General features: G+C 58.6%; 2 protein-coding genes across 2 annotated transcripts; one reads left to right on the forward strand and one right to left on the reverse strand.

The window, feature by feature from the left end:
• Positions 1–295: 295 nt before the first annotated feature.
• Positions 296–17,069, reverse strand: NMT1 (N-myristoyltransferase 1). Its single transcript, XM_050327475.1, has 12 exons — positions 16,919–17,069; positions 11,318–11,432; positions 10,179–10,323; positions 8,398–8,516; positions 7,862–7,953; positions 7,153–7,269; positions 6,286–6,456; positions 5,857–5,965; positions 4,665–4,835; positions 4,272–4,439; positions 3,654–3,791; positions 296–1,849 (listed from the first exon to the last, which is right to left on the reverse strand). The coding sequence occupies exons 1-12, from the start codon at positions 17,044–17,046 to the stop codon at positions 1,829–1,831; spliced, it is 1,494 nt and encodes a 497-aa protein (XP_050183432.1). The 5' UTR covers positions 17,047–17,069; the 3' UTR covers positions 296–1,828.
• A 358-nt stretch (positions 17,070–17,427) lies between these two features.
• Positions 17,428–26,291, forward strand: DCAKD (dephospho-CoA kinase domain containing). The gene is made up of 6 exons (XM_050327565.1): positions 17,428–17,463; positions 18,763–18,843; positions 20,432–20,549; positions 22,492–22,695; positions 24,420–24,507; positions 24,973–26,291. The coding sequence occupies exons 3-6, from the start codon at positions 20,438–20,440 to the stop codon at positions 25,256–25,258; spliced, it is 690 nt and encodes a 229-aa protein (XP_050183522.1). The 5' UTR covers positions 17,428–17,463; positions 18,763–18,843; positions 20,432–20,437; the 3' UTR covers positions 25,259–26,291.
• The last annotated feature ends 1,010 nt before the right edge of the window (positions 26,292–27,301 follow it).

Consider the following 27,301-nt stretch of genomic DNA (forward strand, 5'->3'; position numbering starts at 1 on the left):
GGACAGCCCAGGGACACCGCTCACCTGCCTGTGGTGACAGCACCCAAGGGGCTGGGGGACCCCCTCTGTGCCCCACTCCTCCCTGCCCTGAGGGAGCAGAGATGCTGTGACAGCCAGGACGGGGTGACCAGGCCATAGAAAACCCCACAGGGGTGACAGCAACCCCCAAACATCACCAGCCCTGGCCATGCTGAATCCCAGCTGCAATGACAGTGACCCTGCCACCACACACCCCACTGTGCCTGGCATGGGACACCCCCCCACCCCTGCCCTGGCACACATTTATACCCCGGGGTCAAGCCAGTCAATAAAGGTTTTATTTTAACAGAGCCTGTCCTGGTGTCCCTGTCACCCCCCAGGGCCCGCTGTGGGGGGGTAAGGGCCAAGCCCACCCCCAAACCAGCACTGCCCCAGGCAGCTGCCCAGCACCCGTGGGTGCTGCACCCGTGGAAGCCGGGGGGGAACAGCCCTCAAACCCGCCCTGGGGGCAAGGGGAGGGTCCCACTGGTGCCCCCACACACACCCAGCCCCCCAGCACAGCAGGGACACAGCAGGGGACACAGAGGTACTTGCATAGGTGACACAGGACCCCAAGCAGGGGGGTGAGATGGCGCTGCCGGGGGGGACGTGACGGGCTCCTGGTCCCCACTGAGGCCCTGCAGGTCCAGGCTGGGGTGGGCAGAGACCCTGAGGGGGGGTCTGTGGTGCCACAGGGTGTGACAGGGACACGACAGGGACAGGGAGGCGTGGGAGTGCATAGACAGGGGGGTCTTGGCCTTGGTGTGCAGCTTTGGAAACCTTTGGCTGGGAGGGCAGGAGCATCTCGGAGCGCTGGGTTCGTGACACGGCAGGAGGCTGTCCAGGCGCTCCTTTCCCGAAGGATCTCGAGGGGATGAAGGTTTTTCCACGAGAGAAAACGTTTCCTTTATCTTGGTAGATCCCACAGCACAAGATGACGAGCTGGGAGCTGGTGGAGGAGGCACCAGGGTGGCTGGGGAGCCTGAAGGCCCAGGGTGATGCCGGTGGCATGTCTCCATATTTCCATGCTTCCAGAGAAAATTCCATGCTTCCAGAGAAAAGCAGCTGAGGCAGCGGTGATGGAGCATCTCCTGGTGCCCACAGCCCCAGCGCTAGAGGGAAGGAGCCCCAGGAGTCTGAGCAGAGCAGGCTGTGCCAGAGCTGAGTCCCCCTGGATCTTCGGGGGCTGCTGCCCTCAGTTCAGCGCTCGCCTCGTTGAAGAGCTGGAGTCCCCACGTGCGGGTGGAGATGGGACAAGGCATCACTTGCACAAATAGCCCTTAGGAAGGAATTCCGACGTGCTCCCGAGCCTGCGGGGAGGGACCCCGTTTAACAGAGGAGGGAGCAAACTGGGGGCAAAGAGCCGAGCAGGGGAGAGCCCAAAGCACCCTCGGGGCAGGCAGGAGGACCTGGCCATGGCCACCACGTGCCGGTGCTCCACCACGTGCCAGCGCCGCAGCCTCCGCCTCGCTGTGCCCACGGAGAACAGTCCCAGAGGGGGCCCTTCAGCAGCCCAATGCGACTCGTGGCAGTTGGGAACAGGAAAGATTTAAAATATATATAATATATACTTTTATTATTCACCCGTTAGCTCCATTCTATGCCAATCATGATCTAGTTTCAGCAGTTACATTCCCTTGATCGTGTCTTTAGAGGATGCAAATTAAACCAGACAAGGAGGCGGCGGCGGGAGCCGTGGGCAGCTGCTCCGGTTCCCCCTGGCCTGGCATGGGTCCAGCTTTGGCAGAAAGGATGAGGGGCAGCACCTCCACCAGGCCCGGCTCCTCCACGCTCTCCTGGCAAGGGCTCACTACTGCAGCACCAGTCCGACCTGGGGGCAATGGAAATAGGCAGTCAGGATGGGCCCGCGCACCGGCGTTCCTGGCTCCAGGCAGATGCAGCTCCCAACCCCTCACTGTGCCGGCTGGGAGGGCTCAGGGTTGTCCATGTGGGTTTCCTCACCAGTTTTGGGATATTTGAGAGCAGCAAAGCCCCGGGCTTGTGGCTGAATGAGCACATGGGCACTTGCCCAGCTCTGGGGAGGTGACCAATGTTTGGGGTGTGACGAACCACAGACCCTGCCAGGCTGTGAGACAGACCTGACTCATGAGCCAAGGATGTTCCTGAGGGAACAGCTCCGTCATGGAGCCAGGCTGGGAGAGCTGGAGGGGCTCACCTGGAGAGGAGAAGGCTCCAGAGAGACCTTAGAGCCTCTTCCAGGGCCAAAAGGGGTTCCAGGAGTGCTGGGAGGGACTGGGGACAAGGGATGGAGGGACAGGACACAGGGAATGGCTTCCCACTGACACAGGGCAGGGATAGATGGGATGATGGCAAGGAATTCTATTGGGAAGAAATTCTTGGCTGTGAGGGTGGGCAGGCCCTGGCACAGGTTGCCCAGAGAAGCTGTGGCTGCCCTTGGATCCCTGGGAGCATCCAAGGCTAGGCTGGATGGGGCTTGGAGCAACCTGGGCTGCTGGAAGGTGCCCCTGCCCATGGCAGGGAGTAGGACTGGATGGGTTTGAAGGTCCCTTCAACCCAAACCATTCCATGATTCTATGATTTGGGAGAAGCTGCTTCCCAGAGCCCAGTCCTGGGACAAGTCCTGCTGGGTGTTCCTGGTCTCCAACCCACTGGAGCCCTGCTCAGCCCCACCACAGGAGATGTCCTGGGAGCATTCCCAGCACCAGGCTCTCCAAGCCCCCAGCTCTTCCAGTGAGAAAATGGATTGCTGACACCTCCTGGGGTTTCCTGGAAGGCTCAGTGGCCAAGTGAGGCTGGTTTAGGGTGTGTGTTTTGTACCCAGAGACGGACCTGGCTTCACACCATGGAAGCAAAGCCCCGTGACTGCCATCAAGGCATTAATTAGCTGGTAAGGCATTAATTAGCTGGGATGTGGCTGTGCAGATTCTGGTTCTCAAGCACCATCCTCTCCAAGGGGGCTGTGGACTGGACAGATGCTGAACATCTTCAGGGTGGAGGGACAGTGGCAACCAGGTGCTGCCTAAAAACAGCCCAGCCTGGCAGACAGGGTGCCCACAGCCCAGCACTGGGAGCAGCTGGGTGGGGAGTGGCTGCTGGCCCTGGGGACAAGGTGACACCCTGTGATTCCATGGTTCATGGTGGCACAGCTCATCCTCACGGGATCCTGTTCACAACAACCCCACACCTCTCAAGTTCTCCTGCTCCCTCCAGAGGGGTGGTTGTTCCTCCCACCCCACTAGGACAGGGTGACACCCAGGGCTGTGTGGTGACACCCAGGTCCTGTGAGGACTCACAGGGCACAGCAACTGCTTCCCAGGTGACTGCCACAAACCCTGGTGCCCCATGTGTCACCCTGCAGCCCTCTGTGCCTGCCCTCCTCCCACAGAGGGCAGGGCTTGTCCGTGCAGGGGTGTGTGAGGTGAACCTGCACTAGTCCAAGACTAAAACGAGCCTTGGAGAGATGAGTGCCCAGGGATTTTCCCCAGGGACAGCACAGAGGAGCTGACACTGGGTTCACCTGTCACCACAGTGTGACAGACACCAGCCAGCCTGGGAGCACCGAGGGGTGTGCATGACACCAAACTCATCTCCCTGGGGCTGTGGGGACGAGACCCCCTCCAACACATGAGGACCCCCCACCCCACAGCACTGACCTTCTCTGGGGCCATGCTGGGACACTTCCAATTGTACAGGTAATACTGCAGGTTCCCGTCCCCGATCCCGAACTTCAGCTTCTCCAGGAAGGTTTTGTTTTCCATGAGATCCAGTGCATTGAAGACGTCGAATCCTTTCTGCTCGGGGGAGACACAAAGCCATCAGCTCCTGCTCTTGTGCTGGAGAGCTCCTCCCACCTGTGAGCTGCCTGTCCCCCTCTCCTACCCAGCTCTGCATCCCAAAAAAAGGGCTCAGCCTCAGTGTACCCACTCTCAATCCAAGTGCTGTGGACACACAGCAGGACTGTTTGCTGTAGGACATAAGCAGACACCCCGAGCTCTGCTCACCACCAGCTGGAAGGCTCAGAGTACCCCCCCCTGCATCCCTCTCCTGGTGGCAGATCCTTTAGGATTTTAGGAACGGCCCTGTGGCTGGCCCTTCCCACAAAAACAAGGGTGTCCAGCCTGCCATGAGCTTCCTGCTGAGCTGCTGGTGCCCAGCGAGCTGCTGGTGCCTCAGGGGATTCCTGGTGAGCTCCCAGTGAGCTCCCAGTGAGCTGCCAGTACCCAGTGAGCCTCCCGGTGCCCTGGTGCCACCCCGTCCCTGCCGTCCCTCACCGACTTGGCGAGGATGAGGGCGTCACTCATGAGGTCGATGAGAGGCGTCTTGGTGTGAACGTTGTAGAAGGAATAAGCAGCTTTCAGGCTCTTGTGAGTCGGGTGGTTCATGATGGTGGAGGGCAGAGTGTAGAAGCTCAGGAAGTCTGTCACCTCCCCCGGGGCGCTCTGGAAGGGAGAAGTGACACCGTGACATGTCAGAGCCAGGAGAAAGCCCAGATGGAGCCTTAGGGGGGCTTTTCCAGTGGGTGGGAGGGGACTCCGAGCATCCCAGGACGGAGGCACCACCCTCCAGCAAACTCCCACCCTGGAAGGGCATCTCGCTGCTCTCACAGCTCCAGCAGAGGCAAAACCCAGGCAAACACCCCCCATCACCCTGCCCCTGCCCCTCACCTCTACCACAAAGGTGTCGATGATGTTCTCCTGAGGTAAGAACCAGTGCTCCACCTCCTCTCGGCTCATCACGGGCGTCAGGTGGAACTGCTTCAGGTACTCGGTCAAGAGCTTGTGCACGGCAGAGATGTCCCTGTGCTCCATGGGCCGCAGGCCGGGCGTCTTGGGAGTCTACACAAAGTGGGACAAACCCATTGTGCTGCTTGCACGGTGGTTTTTTTGTCACCCACGGGCTCTCCAGCAAGCGGCACCGAGATGTTCTCTGCTTAGCTCAGCCCGTTTTCAGCCCCCCAGCCCAGCCCTGCCCCCAGCAGAGGATGGATGTGATGGCAAAGATCAGAGAGAGAACAGCACGTCCCACAGCCCCCTGTGCCAGGGCAGGTCCCACTGGCAGTGGCCTCCTACCCACTAATGGCACCAGGTCTCTGCTTCCCTCCAGGTCTCTGCTCCCGCTCACAGCAGGCACAGGCTGGCAGACGTGTCCTTGCTCTGCAAGGAACTGCCTGGTAATATTCCCAGTTGGCTTCACTTACTAATCTAGGGTTGGGATGGCTCAGCATGCCCAGATCTGCTCTGGGGCTGAGCTCCTGTGCAGGAACCAGCAGCTCCACCCCAGTGTGATGGCAGGAGGCAGGAGCCTTGTGCTGCCCCACACTGAAACAGCACTTCCCAACCCAAACGGGGCAGCTCTGGCCGACAGAAAGGAGCCAACAAGGTCAGGGAAGGTGGTGGCAATTTTAATGCTTTGTTTGGTTTTTTTCCTCTCATATCCAGCTGGGGAACCTCCCCAGCAGGACAACTGCAGTGCCAGATCTGATCAGTGTGACTGAAGAATGAGGGACTAACCCGCTCCAAGGTCACACCGAGGCTGTGTTTGGACAGATGAAGGCTGTCAGATCTGCCTGCTTGTTTTACCAGGAGGACAGGCTGTGACTCACCATCAAACAAAACCTCACAGGGTCCTCTAACTGCAAGAATTTGCCCTCAGAATGCAGGTACCCGGGCAGAAATACATAAAGATTAAATAAAGATTAAATAAAGCACAATTGCTTGACAGAGTCATTTACCACGCCGAGCAAACCCCGGGTCTCCAGGCAGAGGACTCGACCTCGGCTGGAATGTTTGTGCCTCCAGCTCCCAGCCTGGCCCAGCCAGAGACAATTCCTGAGCTCTGCTCCCGGCTGGAACCCACCTCTGGCAGCCGGTAAAGCTTCGTGGTACGTTGCATAGTCATGTTCCTGCTCAGGTGGGAGAATTTGACCTCGATGAGTTTCCGAGGGTTCAGGGACCGGTGCCAGTACCTGCAGAAACACACCGGTGGTGGGAGATGCCTCTGGGGCACGAGGGCCTCGTAGCTGCCGTGAGGGCAAGAGAGAACATCAGGCCAGCAGCTCCCCCTGAGGTGCCTGTGCTGCAAAAGGCTCCTCTCCTGTGTTACATCAGCAGCTTTAGCAAAGCCACGGGGCTTAATCCTGGAAGGACAGCACGGGGAGATGGAATGCGGGCTGGGATCACTCTCTCCCGTCCTGGGGAATCCCACGGGCGCTGCCGGTCACAGAGGGGCCCTCGGGAACGGGAGATGTGCAGAGTGAAACCTTTGGAGAGCCACAGACACACTCACCTGCAAGTCCCCACAGGCTTTGGCAGCACCACTCCCGCAGTGTAAACAGCCTGGAAGATCCCCTCCAGGTGCACCCGCCGCGTGATCTCGCGGATCAGCACCGGAGCCACCCGTTTGGAGCGCAGCTTTTTGTGGACGCACAGGAAGTTTATCTCCACCATCTTCTTCTCTCTTGGGGAAGGAAGAATGCAAGAGCATGAGACCCTGAGCTGGGAGGATCACCCCAAGGCCCTGGGTGATTCACCTCCAGCCCCTTCAAGGGAATGGGAAGGCAACGCCTCGTGGAAGGTCAAGGGGCAAGGGCTGGGTTTGGAGAGCTTGCCCTTAAGCTGTTACCCACGGTTTTCCCAGGAAAAATGGTCTGAATTTGTGTCAGGAGAGGGTTAGGTTGGGTATCAGGAATAGGTTCTTTCCCCACAGGGTGATGGGCACTGAACAGGCTCCTCAGGGCAGTGGGCACAGCCCCAAGGCTGCCAGAGCTCCAGGAGGGTTTGGACAATGCTCTGAGGGACAGGGGGGGATTGCTGGGGTGTCTGTGCAGGGCCAGGAGTTGGATGATCCTTAGAGGTCCCTTCCAGCTCAGGATATTCTATGTCTCCATCCAGCACTGGATGAATTCTGTAAGCCAGAACTCTGAGCCGACCTCTCTTGTTGAGGAAAAGCCTTCACAGTTCTTAACTATGAGATGTTCTCGTGCAGAGCTGCCCTGACCACCTCAAACATCCCCCACCTTCTCCTGCAAGGCTGCAGGGTGCAGGTCTGGCTGTGGGCTGGGGAGGACAACACAGCCAGACCCTCTCAGTGCTCCCAGAAAGCCCCACTTGCCAGCAAGAGGCAGGATGAGAAAGGCAGGGGAGCAGCACTCACGTGTCATAGATGTGGATAGTGGCTGGAATGGCGCTGATAAATCCAACCAGCTTCTTGCTGGAGACAACTCGGACCCCACAGTGCCACTGGGGCAGCCAGCCCGGAGGACGCAGAGCCCTGGGGAGAGACACAGCTCACAGTCACCTCCCATGTCCCCAGGAGTGCCTGCTCCTGCCTCCCATCCTGCCCTGGGACACCCTGTGTCCTGTTGGCAGGCAGAAGGATGGGAGGGTGGCAGATATGCTGGGATCCACGGCAATTCCTGCACTCCAAGGTCAGTCCTCACTAGTGACACAGGAGGAAATCCACGTTCCTTGATGCAGGAACACCCCAAGGAAACAGCTCTGCTGCACCAGGACTCCATAGGTGGAGCTGGCAGCATCACTTGGCAGCCGCCCTCCTCCCACAGCTCCAGGGCACTGAGAAACTCCTCAGCCACTGGGATGTTCACAAACACTTGAGGGATCAAACCAAAGAGGAGAAAGGGCCAGTTTTAGGCTGGCCCTATCTCAAAGGAGCCACAGGCAGGCAGGGCTGGGTGACAGCCCCCCTGGCAGTGTCCCTGGGACACCGCGCACGGCGACAGATGGGGAAGGGACATCTCAGGAGGACGTGAGATGGGATAAGCAAAGGCAGCTGCAGTGCTGTCACTAAGATGAGGCTTGTCAGCATCCAACCCCCTCTGCTGCACACTCCTGGTGCCACTCACCACAGCAGGAACTCGGGGGAGTAATCGAAGCGGAACATGTTGTCGTCGTCCTCCACGTAGTTCTCGTTGAGCAGCGTGTAGAGCTCCTTCAGCTACAGCAGCACAGAGCACGCAGGTTAAGGAGGTTACTCAACCATCACCTGCCCCAGCTGCCCCCAGAGGGGACCCTGAATGCTTCCTGTGTGGCCACCACAGCCACGTGCAGCCGTGCTAAAGGCACTACGGTCCTGTAGCAGAGCAGGGAGAGCTGCAGGACACGCCCGGCTGCCCTTGGAGGTGTCTAAAAGGTCTTCCCAAGGGAAAACTCCTGGCTTCAGGCATCCTTACTGTCCCCACGAAGAAACCATGGGATGGGGGAGAGGGAACAGCAGCCAGGAAAGTCAGACCCATCCCAGCCCAAGGAGATGGTGTGACACCAAGCTGGAGTCTCCCGGTGGGGTGCAGGACACGTTCCCATCCCCAGAACAATCTTCAACAGCCCAAGTAAAGCAGTGCCAACCCAGATGCCCTCCCAACAAACGTGTGCCTGTACTCACCACACCTCTGTCCCCGAGGTCCAGGGCATCCCAGGTGAAGCCCTGGGGCAGGGTGTAGGGCTCCTGACGGATATTGTCCTTGTCCGGCTCCACCGGGCCGTGGGTGTTCACCACCTCTCCTGGAAGAGAGAGCAGGGAGCCATGGAATTCTCCACTCTGTGAGGCCAAGCCTCAACCTGCTGACCAACACTCCTCATGTCTCTCAGTCCAGGTCCCTGGAGCAGCATTTCACCCTCCCAGTTTGGGACAACACAGGGCAGGGAATCAAAACTCCTTCCAGGGCAGTGGTGGGGCTGAACACAAACACCTCAGTCAAAGCAACGCCTGTTTTATTCCTCCATGGATGTGCAGGATGCAAATGGTCCTCCTGAGATCTTCCCCTTCCACAACCCCACCAGTGCTGCTCAGGTGACCAAACACAGCCACAGCTACACCCTCCAGGTCCTCATCCTTCCCCATCCCCATGATCCCAGCCTTTGGCCAGCACTTTCCTGGGAGTTGCTCCATGGGATGGTGAATTCTCCTGCCAGCTCTGGCTTCTGCCACTTGGCAAGTGATCGTGCTTCCTGCCCACTGAGCCCCAGGAGGAGCTGCAGGGAACAGCACAACTTTTGTTCTGTAAAACCACTGACTCCTCAAGCCCTGGTTCAGCCAGGAGATGTCACCTCGAGCTCCAGCTTTATTTGGGATGTCAGGAGGAGCGAGTCCTGCTAATTAGGAATTCCCTTAAAAAGGCATTGAAAAGGTTTCCAGGCAATGGGGAGGTGGTGAGAGCCCAGAGCAGGAATTTCCCCCATCACACCCAGCCCGGGCAGCTCCCCGAAAGGCTCACCCCTGGCTGCCCTCTCTGTTTTGAGCAGGGGCTGAACTGCTCTGCAATTTGGTCCCCAAAAATCCCTAAAAAAGCCATCCTGTTATCCAGCTCTAAATATCCTCATGTGCCAGAGTGTGCTCCTGAGGAACACTAGGACATGGTGACAGCCAGCCAGCACCATGGCATTGAGAGGAATGGGTTGCTTTGTGCCTCTCCCTCCCCAAAAGACACCTCCCACCTTTCCTCCAGGCTTTTCCCAAGCAGAAATGAAGTTTGTCATGTCCAGGATCCTCAGGAAAAATGGGAACTGCAAGACCAGGCTTTGCTGCCTCACGTGACCCCCCTGCCACCTCACTGTGTGATCTTCCCAGCACAAAGCTGAGACCACCTCCCAGCAAACAGGTTTTGAGAGCCAGAGAAAGCCTCACAGTGGTGCTGACAGCGTGGAAAGGGAATTCCCATGGAAGGGGAATCAAATAAGGCATTTTCAGCATGAGAGGTCAGACACAACCCCACGAAGGGAGTTACTGAAGAGCAGCCAGTGATAAGCATCAGGAAAACCTGGAAACTGTGGGCTTGGACACATGGACCTGCCTCCTGGAGCAGCTCCCATCACTGTCTGGCCCCAACTCACCCCAGGTTACCTTCCCCTGGATGGGAAACCCTGGATAGTCCAGGATGTGGCAACACCGTGCATGAAAACCGAGCACAGAGGGCTGGGGAGAGCCAAGCCAAGGCCTGGGATTAAGGGGTGTCCAAATGCAGGAGGCATCAAACCAGATGTCTGAAGTGGTTCTCATCCCTCTGTGCTGAATGGTGGAGAGGTGGCTGTGATGCCTTTGAAGGCCAGGCCAGCCAGGGACTCACTTGGTGGCCACACACCAGCTTTTCCAGGGCTTCCTGGAGCAGCCTGGGGACCACAAGGCTTCCCCCAGGGCCCACAGAACACTGAGGGGGCTGCACATACCGAGCTTGGGCACTGGCTGCGTGTCCCAGAACTGGTAGCTCCTCTTGCTGGCCTCCTCCATGGTTTTGGCAGGGCCCTGACCTACAGAGAAGAGCTCGATGGCTTTTTGAATCTCCTGGATCCTCTCAGCGGGTAAAGAGTTCACCTGAGGGCAAGAAAGGAGGGTGGGAAGGCAAAATGAGTAAGCTGAGCCATCAGGTCTGGATTTTGGCTCCTCCTCAGGGGATCCTGGAGCTGATCCTGCCTCAGGGCACTGCCAGGAAGGGGAGAGTAGGCAGGAGAAGCCCCTTCCCAGCCCCAATCCTTTATAGGATGGACAAACCCTTCCACCAGCCACACACCTAGACCTGCTTTTTAGCACTCCTGGGACAAAGGGGGTGGATGAACTGCCTGAAAATGCTTTCAGGTTCAGTTAAGAGGGTGCTGTGAGCCCCAGGAGCAAACTTCCCCTCCTCACACCCTGCAGGGACCCCCTGGATCAACCCACAGCCAGTTCTGGGCATTCCTGCAGTGGCTGCTCCCTGAGCCCTGGGGAACTCGGTTTGAAACACGCAAAGCCCCAGCTGAAAGCTCTGCACAGTCAGATGGACAAAATATTCCAAATATTTGGATGGGAACGGGGCACCAGGCAGAAAACAGTCTCTGTTGATGTGTCCCCTGACACAGGACCAGAGGGGATGGGATGGTGCCACCCTGGCAGGGACAAACCCTGCATGTCCCACAACCCTTCCCATGCTGCTGGAGAGGATCAGGCAGAGCCCAGAGGGAACAGGATAGCCCCTGCTCTCCCTGGCTGGGAGCCAAAAATCAACACCATCAGGTTTCAGCCCTGTGCTGCTGCAGGTAGGTGGCAGCTCCTGCCTGTGACAGGCAGCTGGTGTCTGCTCAGAGGCGCCAGTGTGACCCTGGAAGTGGCTGGGACAGCCAGCCAAGGGCTGCATTATCCCTGGAGTGCTCTGCAAACACCTCCTGCACAACAGCAATTCCCACACACGGAACCAGGCTGGGAAATCACTGCACAGCTCAAGTTTACTGAGCAGCCAAGTGCCCAAAACCAGCACTGAGAACTCCTTCCTTGCCCTGAGCTGCACTGGAGAAGGCTCAGGATGGGGCTGGGATTCTGGGAAGGGGGGGCTCACCTTCACTGGCTGGTCCTGAGCCTGCTCGGGCTGGTCTCCTCCTCCTTTCTCTCTCTTCTGTTTGGGTTTCTTTTTCTTCTTTTTGGCTCCACTGTCATTTGCTGGACTCAGGCCCCTGGGGAACAAAAGAAACATCATTGCAGCCCTGGGGTTTTCTTTGGGGAGGGCATTTACTGAGCTCCTGAAGCTCTCTAAAGAAAATACAGGCTCCCTGCTGAGTGCCAGTCTCCAGCCAGGGGAATACTCCATGCACAGAGGGTGCAGCCAAGCACCCACTTCACAGCAGAGAACTCCCAAAAAGGGACCAGAGCCAACACCTCCCACCCTGCAGGTCTGCTCTGCAGTGGGGACCGTGCCCTGCTCCACAGGTGACCATCCATCTGCTGTCACAGCCCTCCTGTGTGGCCACATGTGTCCAAATCCACCCTGCGGGGTGGTGGGATGCCCAGCTTTGGTTTTTTCCTCCTCCCCAAGCCCCAGGATGGATGTGGGAGCAGCAAATGCTGATCTAGCCCTGGGGACAAGGCCCTGTAGCAGGTCCAGGTGCCATGGAAGGGCTGGTGGCCAAGGACACTGCACTGAGTGTCACCCCCCTGCAGGGGTGACGCTCTAGGGATGCTGTTTATTGGGAGATGATTATATTGTTATGCTGGAGCTGGAAAATCGAGACTGAGCAGCACATTTCTGGGACTGCAGGGTGGGAAATGCTCCTTCTTCCAGGGATGCAGGACAGCCCTGATGATGATCACCCCAAAAGAGCCACAGGGGTGAAACCCCACACTGAGCCTGGCCTGGCTGATGGCAAATCCAGGAGGAAAGCAGAGGAGAGGTGCCTGCCCCTGGCACGGCACGTGGGATCAAGTGATGGTGATCTCATGGTCCCCCAGGGGATGCCCTGACACAGGACAGGGGATGTTACTGCTGCAGAGCTGGGGCACTCCAAGCCTGGCAGGAGCCTCAGCAGTCCTCAAAAACAAGGTCACAGCCTCCAAGAGGGTCAGGGCTCACAGGGAAATTCAACCCTGGAGTGGCTCTGCCACTTTAACTCTCCAAGAGGTGTCTCGTTCCTTGCACCCCAGAACAACTGCTGCTCTCACAGCAGGGACGACCCCACAGCTCTGACCTGCCCAGCCTTGGGACCCCCAAAGCACCACACACCCCTGGAGCAGCTTCGTGTCTCCACCAAACACAACTCAGTGGTGAGGAGGGCGGAGCAGGAGAGAGAAGGAATGCGTTGGCAAATGTGCTGGAGCGGCATCCAACTATTTATTTCGGAGAGGACAGAACAAGGAGGAGCTGGGAGGGGAAGAGAGGTTAAAAAAATACAAGTGGAAGGTGGCAGTTTGGGGTTGGAACCACATGATCTTCAAGGTCCCTTCCAACCAAACCATTCCGTGAAATCCCTGAGCTGAGTAGCAAGTGGGTTATGAAACCAGGGAGAAGTGGATGGAGAAATGTGGGGTTTGAGGGATGGAGATGGGAGGCCTGTGGATGACATGATGGGCTGCACTGTCCTGCTCTGCAGGACACGGAGCTGCTGGGCTGGGGAAGCTTTTCCCTGGATAAAACCAGACCAGCAGCACATGCTGGGAAAAGGGAACCAGCAAGGATCAAAGGAGAAGGATCAGAGAATCCATCAGCAGAGCCCTGTGTGGAACACCGGGACACAAGAAGCGTTACTGGCACGGGGAACAAGCACTCAGGATGAGCTGCTCCACAAAAGGAGGGGAAGAGGAGCCCCACCCTGTTCTCCAGAAGCACCTGAAGTGTTTGTTTGCAGCAGAGCAGAGAGAGGAGCAGCAGCTGAACCATCCCTGGGGGGATCTTACCTTCCTTCCCACTGCCACGAGAGGGCTTTGCCTCCACGCAGGAGCGGCGGCTCGGCCATGACAGCAGCGCCAATCCCAGCGGAGCAGCGCTGACAGCGCTATTGATTTCCATGACAAACGAGGGACGGCTTTTCTAACTCCCCGGGGAGGGGCAGGGGCGGGACCCGGGCACATCCCGGCCACTCCGAGCCAAACCACCCCGGAGGAGCGACAAAACACACCCAAAGCATTTCCGACCGATTTTCACAGCACGAGGGGAATTCTTGAGCACATCCAAGCTGTGCCGGAAGCCGCCCCTTCCAGAGGAGACGGACACGTGTTCCCAGCTCACCCCCACACCGGGATGCTGCAGGTGGCAGATGAGACAAACAAAATGCTCCCCTCGTACTCCGTGGGCGTCGCTGGGGCTCCATCAATCAGAGCTGCCAAGCCCCAGCGTGCTGCTAATGAGTTCAGCCCAAGCCAGCCAGGCTCACAGGTAAAACCCTGCCTGATTTATGAGCAAAGCTGGCGTGCCCTGGAAGAAATCAGGGCTGGCAGGAGGTGGGATGAGGTTTTGCATCTGCCTGGGGAAGGATCCTGCTCCATCAAGGAGGTGAAATCCAAGCCAGAGGAGGAATCACCACCACTTAGGGAAATGCTGGAAAACCTGAAGGACCAGCTCGCTCAGAACCAACAACTTATAGGTATTTTCTATTTTAAAACTAGTTAGGAAACAAAAATCATCTTTATAGGGCAGCTGCAGCTCCTCAGACACTGAAATTAAGGACAATGGCCCACCAGTGCCCTGGGACAAGTCACCACCACCCAAAATCCCAACTACTGCAGCTGCCCCAACCCATGGAGCCGAGGGGGCTGAAGCAGTTTCACCCCCAGGAAGGGGAGCTGCCAGCCCAGCTCTCACCCAACAGCCTTCCAGCCATCCCAGCTGCAATTAGGGCTCTTTTCCTCCTTTTTTTTTCCTCCCAGATCCTCCTTCCATTCCAAAGTGCTTTGAGAGATGAAGTGGGTGGAGAAGGGCACGCTGGAGAAACATCTTCCAATTCCCCCATGGGATCACGATGGTCTCTCTTCTGGCTGAGGAAAACACTCTTCCCTTCTCCTGGGAAAGGCATCACCACCATCATGGCCATTGCCTGGCACTCCCATCCCTCCTTTCCCGTTACCAGACGGCTCCTTGGGTGGGAGGGAAAGGCGCCAGCACAAAGCACTGCCCAGAAAACAACACCCAAAACCTGAGGGATCTCGAAAATCGGGGTCTGGAAGCACCTAAATACACCAGCTGGGCTTGTTGAGGGTGAGACCCGCTCAAACTGACTGCTTCCAGCCTCTGGAGGCTGGAAAACACCAGACACATCCAGTAACAAACTGGTGCATGGCATCTCCCCCTCTATCCCCTGGATCTGTGGGCGATCCTGCTCCATTCCCAAATCTGAGGGCTTTGCTTTCGCAAGGTGAGGGAGGAAGCACAATGTGGGGGGCAGCTCAGCTCCCTCAGCCTGGTGAGAGGCTGGAAGGTGTCAGAGGAGAGAAGGAGTTGATCCCAGCTCCCTATTTAGGTGCTGGAAAATCCGTGTGCCAAACCTGGGGCTAATCAGGAGCGGTTCTTAGGCCGTAATCTCGTTAGGGGGCTGGGCAGGGAGGAGGATCTGCAGATGGCAGAGCTCAGTCACTGTGCCCCACACAACACCTACAGCTGAATTCCACGTGGGGCTGTCCCAGGGACATCCTTTCCTGGTGAAGTGCTGGCAGGGATTGCCAAACTGGCAGCTGCCCCTCTGGAAAAAGCTCCTTTTTTTCCCCTCTCACATCCAGCAACAACCCAGCTGTGCTTCAGGGAATTCCCAAGCTCTTCCTGCCTGGAGCTGACCTGTTTCACGGGGCTGGGACACTCCAGCCCACCAGCCTGAGCCCATTTCCAGAGTCAGGGAACAACCCCTCCCCAAACAGCAGGGACACAGCAGAAGGACACGCTCTCCACACGAAGGAGAACACGACAAACACCACAGTGGGAGTGTCTTCAGTGGAAAAATCAACTTGGATGGCCACAGCAGAGAGCAGTGCAGCCACTTCCCACTGCTGACACGGCACTGAGGCTGGGGAAACCCAATTCCTCCTTCCTGGCCTTAAAAGGAAAGGAAGTGCTGCTTTCACTAAGGAATACTTTCATGTCTTAAGCCTCAGTGCCAGGACCCAGTGGCTCCCAGCACAGACTGGCAGTGACAGCACTCCCAGCGTGGCTCTGCAATGCCCAGCAGCTCCAGGCCCTTCCCCTGCCCTGTTTTTGGGGACAGTGTCACTGGGGTGACCCGAAACACTCCCACACCCCAGTGGGATGTGCTGGTATGGAATCAACATCCAGGAGGAAATCCACCCCCTTTCCCACTGCCTGGTCTCTCCTGGGTGGATCCTCGTGAGGTTTTTGGGAGGGCAGGAGATTTCCCAGAGAGCTCCAAAGCCCCCCTGCCTGGAGCTCCTCATCCCTGTGCCCACCAGCCACGCCTTTAATGTTATTTCTCAAGCAATCCAAACTATTTCCCTACTGGACATCTCCCACTCAGCTTGTGGCACCTGCAGCCAAAAACACCCCAGCCCCTCCAGGTGACAGGAATGGCACAGCAGGACCTGAGGGGGGCTCCAGAACACACCTTTTCCTGGCAGAAAGGGCAGGAGGGACCTCTGGGCTGGGAAGTGGCTGTGATTGAGCACCTTGTCTGTGCTCTGCTCGGCTCTGGCTCCCACAAACCTAATCATGTCAGAGGGAAAGAAAATCAAACCCTCCCCGAGCGCGGCTAAAGCGATTAAAGCGAGACACGGAGAGCCACGCCCGGGGGGCAGAGGAAACACAAATGGGCAGCTGTGCTGTCAGGAAAAAAAGGCTCTGGGATATTTCTTGGGTGACCTTTTATTCACTCTCGTTGCTGGGCAGGCGGGATTGCCCCTGGGAAGGAGAAGGGCTCTTCAGGCTGATGGTCTGCACACCTGCTGGGGCTCCAGGTGAGGGGAGCACCGGGTGCAAAACCTCTGGAAAACCTCTGGAAAGCCACAGGGTGACACACCCGTTCCCAGCTGGAATGTGCACCAAGCCTCTCCTGCAAACCCTGGACGCACAGTGAGCTCGGCACTGCGTTAATTAAGGCAATGAGTAAGTAAGGACGATGCTCTTTTGGCATTCCAGCTCTTCCCTAGCGAGATAAGGACGTGCCTCGCTGCCTGTGCTCATTCCCATCCTCATTGTTGTTATCCCACCATTCCACACCTCCAGCCACAAGACAGTGCGGGCACAGCCTTGCAAAACCCCGGGCTCTGTGTGTGTAGGATAACGACGGGATGGGCGTGCAGAAGCCTGGGATTCCTGCAGGGCGCCGGGGATGCCACACGCGCCGGGGGAGCGGCATCACCGCCCTGGGTGTCACTGCGGGCACGCCTGGCATGGGCTGGGAGGGCAGAGGGAATGTGGGGAGACACATCCCGAGGCCAGGACGAGGAGACACAGCGAAAGGGCTCGTTTTTGGCAGGGAAAGGCACTAAAATCGATGGTCGCCCCCCCGCGCCGCGGCCCCGCCCGACCCCGCCGGGCTCCGGACACGCTCCCGCAGCGCCCCGCCCCCCCGGCTGATCGACAGCCGGCTCGGCCAACCGCAGCGCGGGACGCCGCCCGCCCGCCAATCAGCGCGCCCGGGGGGCGGGGCGCCGCTCACTTCCCGGCCGCTGCCCTCCCTTCAATGTGCCCCGGCGGCCGCCGCGCCGCGCGGCCCCGGCCGCCGCTCACCCGCGGTTGGAGCCGCGCTCCGCCTCGTTCTCGCAGTCGCTGCAGTGCTCGTGGTCGTTCTCCCCCGCCGCCGGTCGCGGGAGCCGCGCCGGCGGCCGCCTCACTGCTGTCTCACTGTCGTCCGCCATCTTGAAACGGGGCCTGGGCGCCGGCCGCGCCCCCGCAACAAGGCGCGCCGCGATTGGGCGCCGCGCCGCGATTGGGCGCCGCGCCGCGGGGCATGCCGGGAGCGGTAGTCTGCGCGGGCATGGGGAGCGGCGCTGCCCTGCGGCCGGCTCTGCAATTCCCTTCAGCCTCTGGGGGCGTCCCGGGCCGGGAGGGCTTCCTCACACCGGGGCAGCCCCGCCGCGGCGGAGAACAACACCCCGGTCCCTTCGGCCACCCGTGCCGCGCCGAGGCCGCGTGTCCGCCCGCTCCCCGCTGGAGGAGGCGGGCCCAGCCCAATGAGAGCAGTGCTGATTGGCTGGGAGAGGCGCCCGGCTCCTGTCAGCCAATAGGAGCGCGGGACACTGCGGGGCGCGTGAAGCCGGGCAGGGTGTGAGCGGGTGAGGGTCCCACGGCACGGGGGGTCAGGGCGGGGATGGGGCGGCTCTTCCCCCCTCCAATTAACCACGTATTTAATGATTTTTCCTTTTAATCTCCTTCTCCTCGAGCTAAACGCCGGGTCTGTCCGTGTGCCAGCGCAGGGGGAGGGCCGGGCTGTAGGGTGGTGCGGGAGGACACTGCAGCTCCGTCCCCAATCCCTGTGAGGGTGGATTGGGGCTGGCGGCTTGTGCTGCGCTCAGCAACCAGAGGAGACGGGACACGGGGGGATTTGGGGCACCTCAGTGTTTAAAAACCCCTTCCCCGGCGCCCTGCGTGCCTTTCTCTCCCCGTTCCTCAGGGCTGGAGCAGCTCTCCCGGTTTTCCAGCCCAAACGGCCTCTGCGCCTCGTGTTTTATCTTTCTCTATCTCTGATTTAGTTGGCACGGGCCAAATATAGCCAAAAAAACACCGTATTTTTGGAAAAAACTGGTCCTGGCTCCTGCCTGTGGCAGCTGCAGCAGTGGCTCTCCCCTCGTGGGCACTTCACGCCCAGGCTCGTTAAATATTGATGGCTCTTTCCCTGTGCTGAGCTCCGTGCAGGCCCTTGGACACAGCACGAGTGTTCCAAGCCCTGGCTGGCCCTGGATTCCAGGACAGCCCTTCCAAGGGCTGCTTCCCCCTGCAGTAATTCCTGCGATGGAGGGACAGAAATAGAAGATTTTTTTGGGAGCAAGTCCCGGCTGAGGCTGGAGGCCAGAACGCTGGGGTCGCTGCAGTTAAAGCCCTGTGTTTGCTCTGCATGGGCAGCGGAGTTTTGAGTGTATTTTTCCAAAAGAAAAGGGCATGTGGAGCCTCCCCGTGCAGCTGCCGTGAGGCTCCTCCTGCAGCAGGTGGATGAAATCCTGGTGGGAGAGCAGGATTTTCACCTGCTGGGATAAACAAACAGCCCCTCTGTCACACTGAGCCCACAAAGGCGCCCCGGGGGGGTCCAGGTGCTGCTTAGGGGTGTTTGTCAGCCACCCCAAAGCGCTGCTGTTTATCAGGAGTGCCCTTTCTGACTCCCTTTGGGTTATCCCCCCTTGTTGGTGCCGGAGTTCTCCCCATCTGTTGGTCTGGGAAGGGGAAGCAGCACGTGGTGCTGCTGTGGGCTGGCATCAGCTGCTGCCTTTTGCTCCAGCTCTGCCTCTTCCCTCTGCTGAGCTGCCTTCAGCTGCCACAGGGCTCCCCCACCCCTGCCTGCCCCTAAACTCTGGCTCTGAGTCCTGTTTGTGGGAGCAAATTTATGACTAAAATGTCTCTTTTGTGTGTGTGTTTTCCAGCCCAGAGGACACAGTGCTGTGGTTTGACCCCTCCCAGCCCTCCTGCAGCCCCCTGTTCCTTGGGGACTGTGCAGGCAGAAGGTACCTGGGTGCTGAGTTTTTTTTTTGGGGGGGCTGGGGGTGTCTGGAAGGAGGGAAGAGGCCAGAACCTGTTTGGGCAGAGAGATGGTGGCTGAGATTGTTGGGTTTGGGGTACAGGGCTCTGTGGGAGTTTGGGATGAGGGGTGAGCACCAGCAGCCTGTGGCTCCTGGCCAAAGATCTCAGGGCCAGTTCCTCCTCAAAACAACAGGCAAAAGATGGGGGGTTGGGGAGGTTCAGCCCCTTCCCTGTGAGGGTGGTGTCACCTTGGACAGGGTGACCCCCTGGGCTGGGACTGGAGGGGAGACACAGGATCCATTTCCAGCCTCCCATGGCTGTTGCCTTTTTTGGGATGCAGATACTCCCAGGAGTCCCCTCAGCCCTCCAGAGCTGCCTCAGCATTACAGAGCCTTTTGGATGTAGAGGACTGCAGGGTGTGGGTTGAGCAGGGATCTCTGGGAGAGGAGCTGAGGGGTCACGGCTCCCCTCCCGCCCTCGGGGCCATGGGCAGGCACAGGATCCGTGTCCAGGGCTGTGTTTGCCAGCTCACAAACACCACTTTTGCTGCTCAGAGCCGTGGTTTCCGTGCCCCTTGGGCTGCCAGGCAGTGTGGGAATGGGATGCACTGAGTGCCTTGTGGGTTCTGTGTCCCCATTGTGTCAGAGGTGGCTGATCTGCCACACCCGGCTGCAGGATCGAGCAGGGCTTGTGTTCCCCCATGTTCAAATATTGTCTGCATTCTTCCTCTTTGTCACTGTCACCCTCACCAACCCTACCAGAAATTTCCTCTGATTCCTCTGAGCAAGTCCAGAGGAGGCCCTGGAGCTGCTCCAAGGGCTGGAGCCCCTCAGCTCTGGGTGACAGGCTGGGACAGCTGGGAGGGTCACCTGGAGAAGAGAAGATCCAGGCAGACCTGAGAGCCCCTTGCAGGGCCTAAAGGGGCTCCAGGAGAGCTGGAGAGGGACTGGGGACAAGGGATGGAGGGACAGGACACAGGGAATGGCTTCCCACTGCCAGAGGGCAGGGTTAGGTGGGATAGTGGGAAGGAATTATCCCTGTGAGGGTGGGGAGGGGCTGGAATGGATTTCCCAGAGAAGCTGTGGCTGCCCCTGGATCCCTAGAAGTGTCCAAGACCAGGTTGGATGGAGCTTGGAACATCCTGGGCCAGTGGAAGATGTCCCTGCCCATGGCAGAGGGGTGGAACTGGGTGGGCTTTAGGATCCCTTCCAGACCAAAACCATTCCATGATTCCATGATTTATGGGAGGTGAGAATGGTTTGGTGGGTGCAGATGCTAAAGGGGAACGAGTTGCTGCAGCTGCAGATAAATAAAACAGCTGGAGGAACTGAGGGCTGGCTCAAGAGGCACATCCAGGGTTAGGGGGGATTTCAGGGAAGCCTCGTTTAACCCAGGGATTCCCAGCCCAGAGGGTGCCAAAATCCTGCCCATGTCTCAATAACACCCCGAGAAAACGAGCTTGGAACAAAGTCCCCCCTTTTGGGGGGGGCTAAACATTTGCTGTGCCCAGCACAAACCAAACAGCCCCGTGTCCTGGCCCGTTTTGCAGCTCCTTTCTTTCCCCCTTTTCAGAGCACCATGTTCCTGGTGGGGCTCTCGGGGGGAATCGCGTCGGGGAAGAGCACGGTGGTGGCCGTGCTGCGGGAGCTGGGCTGCGCCGTCATCGACGCCGACCTCATCGCCAGGCAGGGTGAGTCTCTGCCGCGGCCGATCCCGCTCCCTGAGGTTCCCCTGACAACTGGGATGGCTGCCGGGAAGGGCTGACGGCAGAGGGTGCTCTGGGTACGTCCAAGTGTTTCCCTCCCGCTCCGCGAGGCTGCGGAGCTGCCTCCGAGGGAGGGGGATTGGAGCTGGGATGTATTTTTAATAAAGAAAAAAAAAAAAAAAAGAAGATCGTGTTCTAAGAAACGCCGTGGGGAGATCGTGGCCTGAGTTTCTCTCTCCTGGAGTGTGGTGTTTCCCAGTTTGAAAGCCAGCTCTGGGCAGAATTAGTGTGGATCCCTGGGCTAATCCAGTGTGTCCCCCCTGACATCCAGGACACCCATCCTGCCACCCACGTGTAGGGTGGGATCACTACAGGCTTGAAAGAGAATTTCCCTCTGTGCTGGATGTTGTTTTCTTGGTGACACTGAGAGATCAGAACTTAAAATTAATGTGCTCCAAAATAAAAAAAAAACAAAACCAAAAGAGGCTCCGGAGATCCCAGGTCGGAGGGAATTTGGTCTGTGCTCCTGCACTGCTCACCTACCTCTTGCTGCTCTCCAATGTGCTGTCTGGGCTGGAGGGAAGAGCCACAATTCCAGGACTGGAAGAGATACTGCTCTCCCTGATTAGCTGTGAGATGTTAATCCCTCCATCCCACAGGGATAAAAAGGGGAACAGAGAGGTTGCCCAGAGGAACTGTGGCTGCTCCATCCCTGGAAGTGTCCTGGGCCAGGTTGGACAGGGCTTGGAGCAACCTGGGCTAGTGGAAGGTATCCCTGCCCACAGGGTGGTCTTTAAGGTCCCTTCCCACCCAAACCAGCCTGGGATTCTGAGGGCTGTGGATCCTGCATGTGGCCAGTCCAGGGGCTGCAGCTGAGCTGTGGTGCAGTGGTGCACATTTGGAAGTGCCTGAACTTTTCTGTTTGGTGAAGAACTTACTGTGTAGCCACTCAAAGCTGTGATGCTTTAACATTTTATTGCACTGTAATTCCCCTCGAGGTACAGGAAATTTGCTGGAGGTGCTAAAAGCCCTCGGAGACGGTAGGAAAACACTACAGATACCTTGTGTCAGGTCTCTACCAATCACTTTATTTTCCTCCAATTCCTTTTTTATACGTGTTTGTTTACTATGTGGATTTAACCCATCCCAAAACTGCCTCCATGTGATATTCCACGGGAGGAAGAAATTGGTCTTAAAGACTTTTATGAGGTTGGCCTGAGGTTACAACCTGTGGCAATGTTCCTGGATTTGGGAGAGATGATTATCTGCTCTCTCCTTCGCTGTGGTTACCCTCAGCTGGAGCTTAATTATGATTTTATTGCTGCATCCCTTTTGTTGGTGTCTTTTTTTTTTTTGGTGGCTTTAAAGTTATACACTCCTGTGACGTCAGAGTCCCCGCCACGGCTGATTTGGGATCGAGCTTTTAGAAGGTTTTTTTGTGAAGAATTTCGTGACTGAGGTCAAAGATAGTAAAAAAAAAACCCACCTCAGTAGCAGCCAGGTTGTAGGAGTGTGTATTCACGTAGTGCTGAGGTTTTCAGCTGGTCCTGGTCCCTTTGGATTGATTCCTCACTGGTGGGAGGCAGCTCAGCCCAGCCCCTGCCCTGGCGTGTGGCCATGGCCGTGTCCTCCTGCCCGCCCTGCTGACTTGTCACCCCGAGCAGCAGCAGGGGCTGGGAGGGTTGTGGTGCTGAATTAATGTCTGCAGGACGCTTTGATCTCCCAGGAGGTGTCAGCCCTCCAAGGGACCTTGGGCTGGGAGGGCTGTTGGAAGGAGCTGGTGCCGAGGCAGATGTGCTGGAGGCAGATGTGGTGCCTCGGGAGGATCAGCTCCATCCGTTAATGACCAGACCCCGTCTGGGGGCAGCTGCTGATGCAAACACTGTTGTAAAACCAGCCCTCACCCCTGGCTGTTTGATGCTCTCAGTGGTGCAGCCCCACTCCAAGGCCCACCAGCAGATCCTGAGGCACTTTGGCACCGAGATCCTCCTGGAGAACGGCGAGATAAACCGCGAGGCCCTCGGAGACATCATCTTCTCCCAGCCGGAGAAACGGCGGCTGCTGAACTCCATCACCCACCCCGAGATCCTGAAGGAGATGCTGAAGCAGATCTTGAAGTACTTTGTGCTCGGTAAGAGGCCAAGTCCCAGCCCTCGGGGACTCCTCTCGGGCAGGAGCTGTCCCTGAGTGCGGGGAGAGGGACAGGGACGGGGAAAGGGAAGGGACGTTGAGTGACAGCCTTTGTGCTCTGCCTGCGGTGGCCTTTGGAGGATTCATTCCTGATTCACTCCTGCCTTTCACTGCTGCCCTTCACCGCCTTCCCCTGTGCTTTAAAGTGTATCTGTGGGGCCTGTGCTGAGATTACCCCCTGGATAATGTCACACTCCCCAGATGGCCGAATATCCTTCGCTGCCCACCCCGGCCTCGGCCAGAGCTGCGCAGCCCTCTGAGCCCTGATAAGGTGAGGAACGAGCTGACAGCTGTGGGTTCCACAGTCCTGCCTTCCCCCTGCTACGTGGAACAAATGCAGCTGTCAGGCAGGGCTGGAGAAATGCCAGATAAGATCAGCAGCTGTTCCGGAGGTCTCCGTGTGGACAGGCTTCACAGCGCCAGGCTGGATCCGCCGCGCTTATCGGAGCTGAGCCCTGCGAGAGCTGAACAGGCCTGTGCTGGGGCTCCACGGGGCCAAGCTCTGCTTCAGGCTGAGGAGGAGGAGGAGGGACACAAAGGAAGCAACAGGCAGGAAAGCCGGGAGGCAGAGATGGAGCCTTGAACCCGGGGCTGCGGGGCTCAGGAGGCGGATGCTGCGCTGGCCCTCGGCGAGAGCGCCGTGTGGCTTCAGCAGGCAGCTTTGTCCTCATTAGTCAGGATTTAATGATTTGGGATAGCTGGATGTTGTCTCTGAGGATCGCTGTGTAAGGAAAGCTCTGATCGATCAAACTGGAGGGCAGCAAGCGGCCTCTGGGGGCGGAGATGCGGTGGAATGGGGCTCCTTGGGTGGTGTCTCTGTCGAGGCTCTGCCTGCCGTGGGTTTTAGGGGGCTGGATTATAAAAAGGGGGCAGCGGCAAAACCTGAGGTTGTCCCTGTGGCTGGGGCACACACAGGGGACTGAAGTCCTGGCTTCCCTCTCCTGCTCCCCCAGGCTCAGCAGGGCATCTCCCACCTCCCCAAATGCCGCTGGCCAGGAGGCATGGGGAAAACTGGGGGGCCACAGGGCCTGGGGGGACGGTGACTGGCTGTGGCAAGCTCTGCTCCTCGTGGTGACAGTGCTTTTAATCCAAACTTGGCCAGTTTTGGTGAGGGTTCAGCCCCAGGGCCATGCCCAGAGGCTCCCCCGTGTTTCAGTGTCACAGCTACGAGAGGTCTGCAAGGATTTCCTTGCTCCCCTTGGAAAAACGGAGCTGTATAGCCAAAGCTCTGCACAAAGGCAGGAAAACTGAGCTAGGGAAGATTGGCTCAGATGACTGCAGCCTGGCAAAGTCTTGGACAAGGGAAGGAGTGGAGAGCAGATCCTGCTGTGGACACTGCTTCCCGGGAGAGCCCGGCACGGCTACCGCTCTCGCCAGCCAGGCACTGCTGCTCTCATTTCAGCTCCTTGTTTCAGCTCCTCATTATATTTCTGCAGCTTCACCTTTGGTCTGAGAGCAGGCAGGTTAGGGTTGTTGTTTTTTTTTTTCCTCTGGAAACTTGGAATGAAACCGTTTCCTCCCTGTGAGAGGGAGGAGGGCGAACGGTCTGGGCTGGAGCTCCTGCATCCTTTGCTTTTCGTGGCCATGGGGTGCGTGTAGCAGGAGGGATTTGGGAATGGGGGTTAACGCTGTTCCCTTTCCTGGGGGGTGTTGCCATTTCCACAGGATACCGCTACGTGATCCTGGACATCCCTCTGCTCTTCGAGACCCACGGGTTGACCAAGTTTATGAGATACACGGTCTTGGTTTATTGGTAAGTGCCCCAGGAACCATGTGAGGACAGGGACACTGCCATCTCTCTTAGAGGGGGCTGTCACATCTCTCTGCTCAGGGCTCAGCCACTGTCCTGGTGTGAAGTTTGTCGAGAGAAGTGACATCTCCCTTTATCCTGCGGCACCTCCCCTTATCCTAGTGCACTTGAGGAGCTTCTTTAGCTTTCCCTGGAAGCTAGCACCATCATACAGGGAATGTTGTTCCTCTGGGCCTTCTGCAGCCTGTGCACCATCAGCTGGGACAGGATTTGGGGCACTGCCTGGTGCTGTGGGAATGCCAAAATGTGCAGCGAGGGTCATCCCGGGCAGTGCCGATATAATGGCTGGGGCAGAAATGACACGAGGGAATGTTTTCCATTCCCACTTTATTATCCCCCCTCGTGGCCGAGGAAGGCAGACCCCCTTTCCCTGCCACCCCCCTGAGCTCCGTCCCCGCTCCCCGGCAGTGACCCCCCGGCGCAGCGCGCGCGGCTGATGAGGCGGAACGGGCTGGACGCGGCCGCGGCCGACGCCCGGATCGGCTCCCAGATCCCACTGGAGGAGAAGCTCCAGTGGGCGACTCACGTCATCGACAACTCCGGGGACCGGGAGAGCACCCGCCGGCAGGTGCTGCGGCTCCACGCCCGCCTCGAGGATTCCCTGGATTTCCTCTGGGCCCGGCTGGCGGCGGGCGCGGCTGTCGCCGGGCTGGGGGGGCTGCTGTTCCTCCTGCTCCGGCATCTCATCTCCTAACTCACCTTTTCTCTCAGTCAGGGAAAGGGGCCTGAATTCCCTGGTTTGAAAAGGGCACTGAAAGGCCACCTCTGTTAATGAGCTTTGCGGGCTGAATGCAGACAGCAGCAAGAGGTGTCTCCTTGCACACTTCCCAAGGTGAATGTAGCCAGGGGGGATTTTTTCCGGCACCTTCTCCCTGCTCAGGTGCTCACCCACCAGATGTGCCTGTGGGGTGAGGCTCTTGTTGTCCCCCCTGTGGGTCTCTATGGTGGGACTTGGGTGAGCTGAGGCACTTTAATCTGGGACGATCTCATTCTAATCCGGGGCAATCTCATTCTAATCCAGGACAATCTCACTTTAATACGGGACAATCTCACTTTAATGTCTTCCAGGACAATCTCTTCCCTGGGAAGAGGTGGCCTCTTGGGTCCTGTCCCTGCCAGCAGTGTCCCTGGGGTGATCCCCTGTAGCTCAGCCCTCCTAATCCCAGTTTAGACCTGGGATTTCCCCTCTTTCACGTCGATTTAATGGAACTGTGTTAAATCTGCCCGGGGGGACGGGCAGCACCTCGTTCACGTGGGTCGGGTGTTCAGGTGGCCGCTCTCCTCCCTCCCGCCCTCTGATTCTGTGGCCATCGCCCGTGGGTCGCCCTTGGCTGTGGATCCGAGGGTCTGATACACCCTAGAGCGAGCAGAGACCCGGGCTCTGCCTCCTTCGCACTCATTTCTGTTTGAGCTTCTTTCGGCGGCTTTCCCGGCGGGAGAGCCGAGCCTGGGCGAGGCGGGTGCTGGCTCTTCACTTTTGTTTTAATAAAACACTGAACAGCAGCTGCTCCCGCGGCTGCTCCCGCAGCTCTTCCCGGCCCATTCCCAGGTCGTTCCTATGCCGGGGCACGGCTGCGCTCTGTAAAGTTCAGCACACGCAGGCGGAGCTGGCGGGCGCTCGTTCTCTTCCCGGTAAACATCCCTGAGCTGCTCCAGGAGCTGCTCGGAGCGTCAGCCCTGCCCTGAGCTTCCTTGGTGGGGGGGTGGGCTGTGGATCCGTGTCGGCTCCGAGCAGTTCCGCCTTCCTGGGATGTGATCCTGGGCCCCCTGTGGCTCTCTGTGCCAGCGTTTTCCCCCTGTGTCCACTGCCACCCCTTGTCCCCACACTTGGAGAAGGATGGGTGCTACCAGCCCTTGCCCACCCCTCCTCCCTGCACACAGGGGTCTCCAGGATGCTCCCACCCTCCTTCCCGGGCTCGGCCCAGCGAGGCAGCGTCCTGGCTGTTCCCAGTCCCAGCCTTTAGCACAGGGACCGTCTCAAGAGTGTCCCCAGCCAACACGTGCCCCTTTTAGGGGCCAGACACCCTTCCCGCTCCTCTACCCTCCCCTGAGCCCCACAGTGCACCCACAGGTCCTGTGTCACACCCATCTGGGGAGACCCGGCGGTCGCTGCGCAGCCCCAGAGAGCATCCCCCAAGTGGGGGGAGCCCCTCAAACAACCCCTCCCTGCTCTTAATGCTCCTTAAGTGCTCGGCGCTGCCGGAGTCCCTCCCAGCCAGCCATAAATCAGGGCCCGAGCGCGATTTCTCGGCCGAGATAAGCGCTGATTCCGCCTCCCTCCCGCTCGCCCCCGCGATAAATGGGGCCGGGGGTGGAAGGAGGGAGCGAGCCGGAGCCGTAATCGCATTTGGCGCTTCGCTCCCGCCCGGCTGACGTTCGCTAACGAGTTTAGAGGGGCCGAGGGAGCGGCTGGTTTCAGGGGATGCTGAAACACCGGGCTGTCCGTGGGGCTGCTGGGGGCCTATTTTGGGGGGCTCTGGGCGGAGCTGCGGGTTGAGCCCCCTGCGTGGGCTGCGTGCCCGGGTGTTGGCACCCACCGGGGAAGGGCTCTGGAGCTCGGCCGTGGGGCTGTTGGTGTGTGGTGCCCAGCTGTGGGTGCTGCCCCAGCATCCCTAGGCCCCCTCCCAGCCAAACCCCCTCGGGGACAAGCCCGTGTCCCCCGCCGATGACAGACGGCTCAGCTCCCGTGGGCTGGGTGGCATCGGCAGCGCGATCGATGGCCGCGGAGGGGACACCT

Source organism: Myiozetetes cayanensis, unplaced genomic scaffold (assembly GCF_022539395.1).
Source record: "Myiozetetes cayanensis isolate MyiCay16 unplaced genomic scaffold, myiCay2020 scf34, whole genome shotgun sequence".
In the NCBI taxonomy this organism is placed as follows: Eukaryota; Metazoa; Chordata; class Aves; order Passeriformes; family Tyrannidae; genus Myiozetetes; species Myiozetetes cayanensis.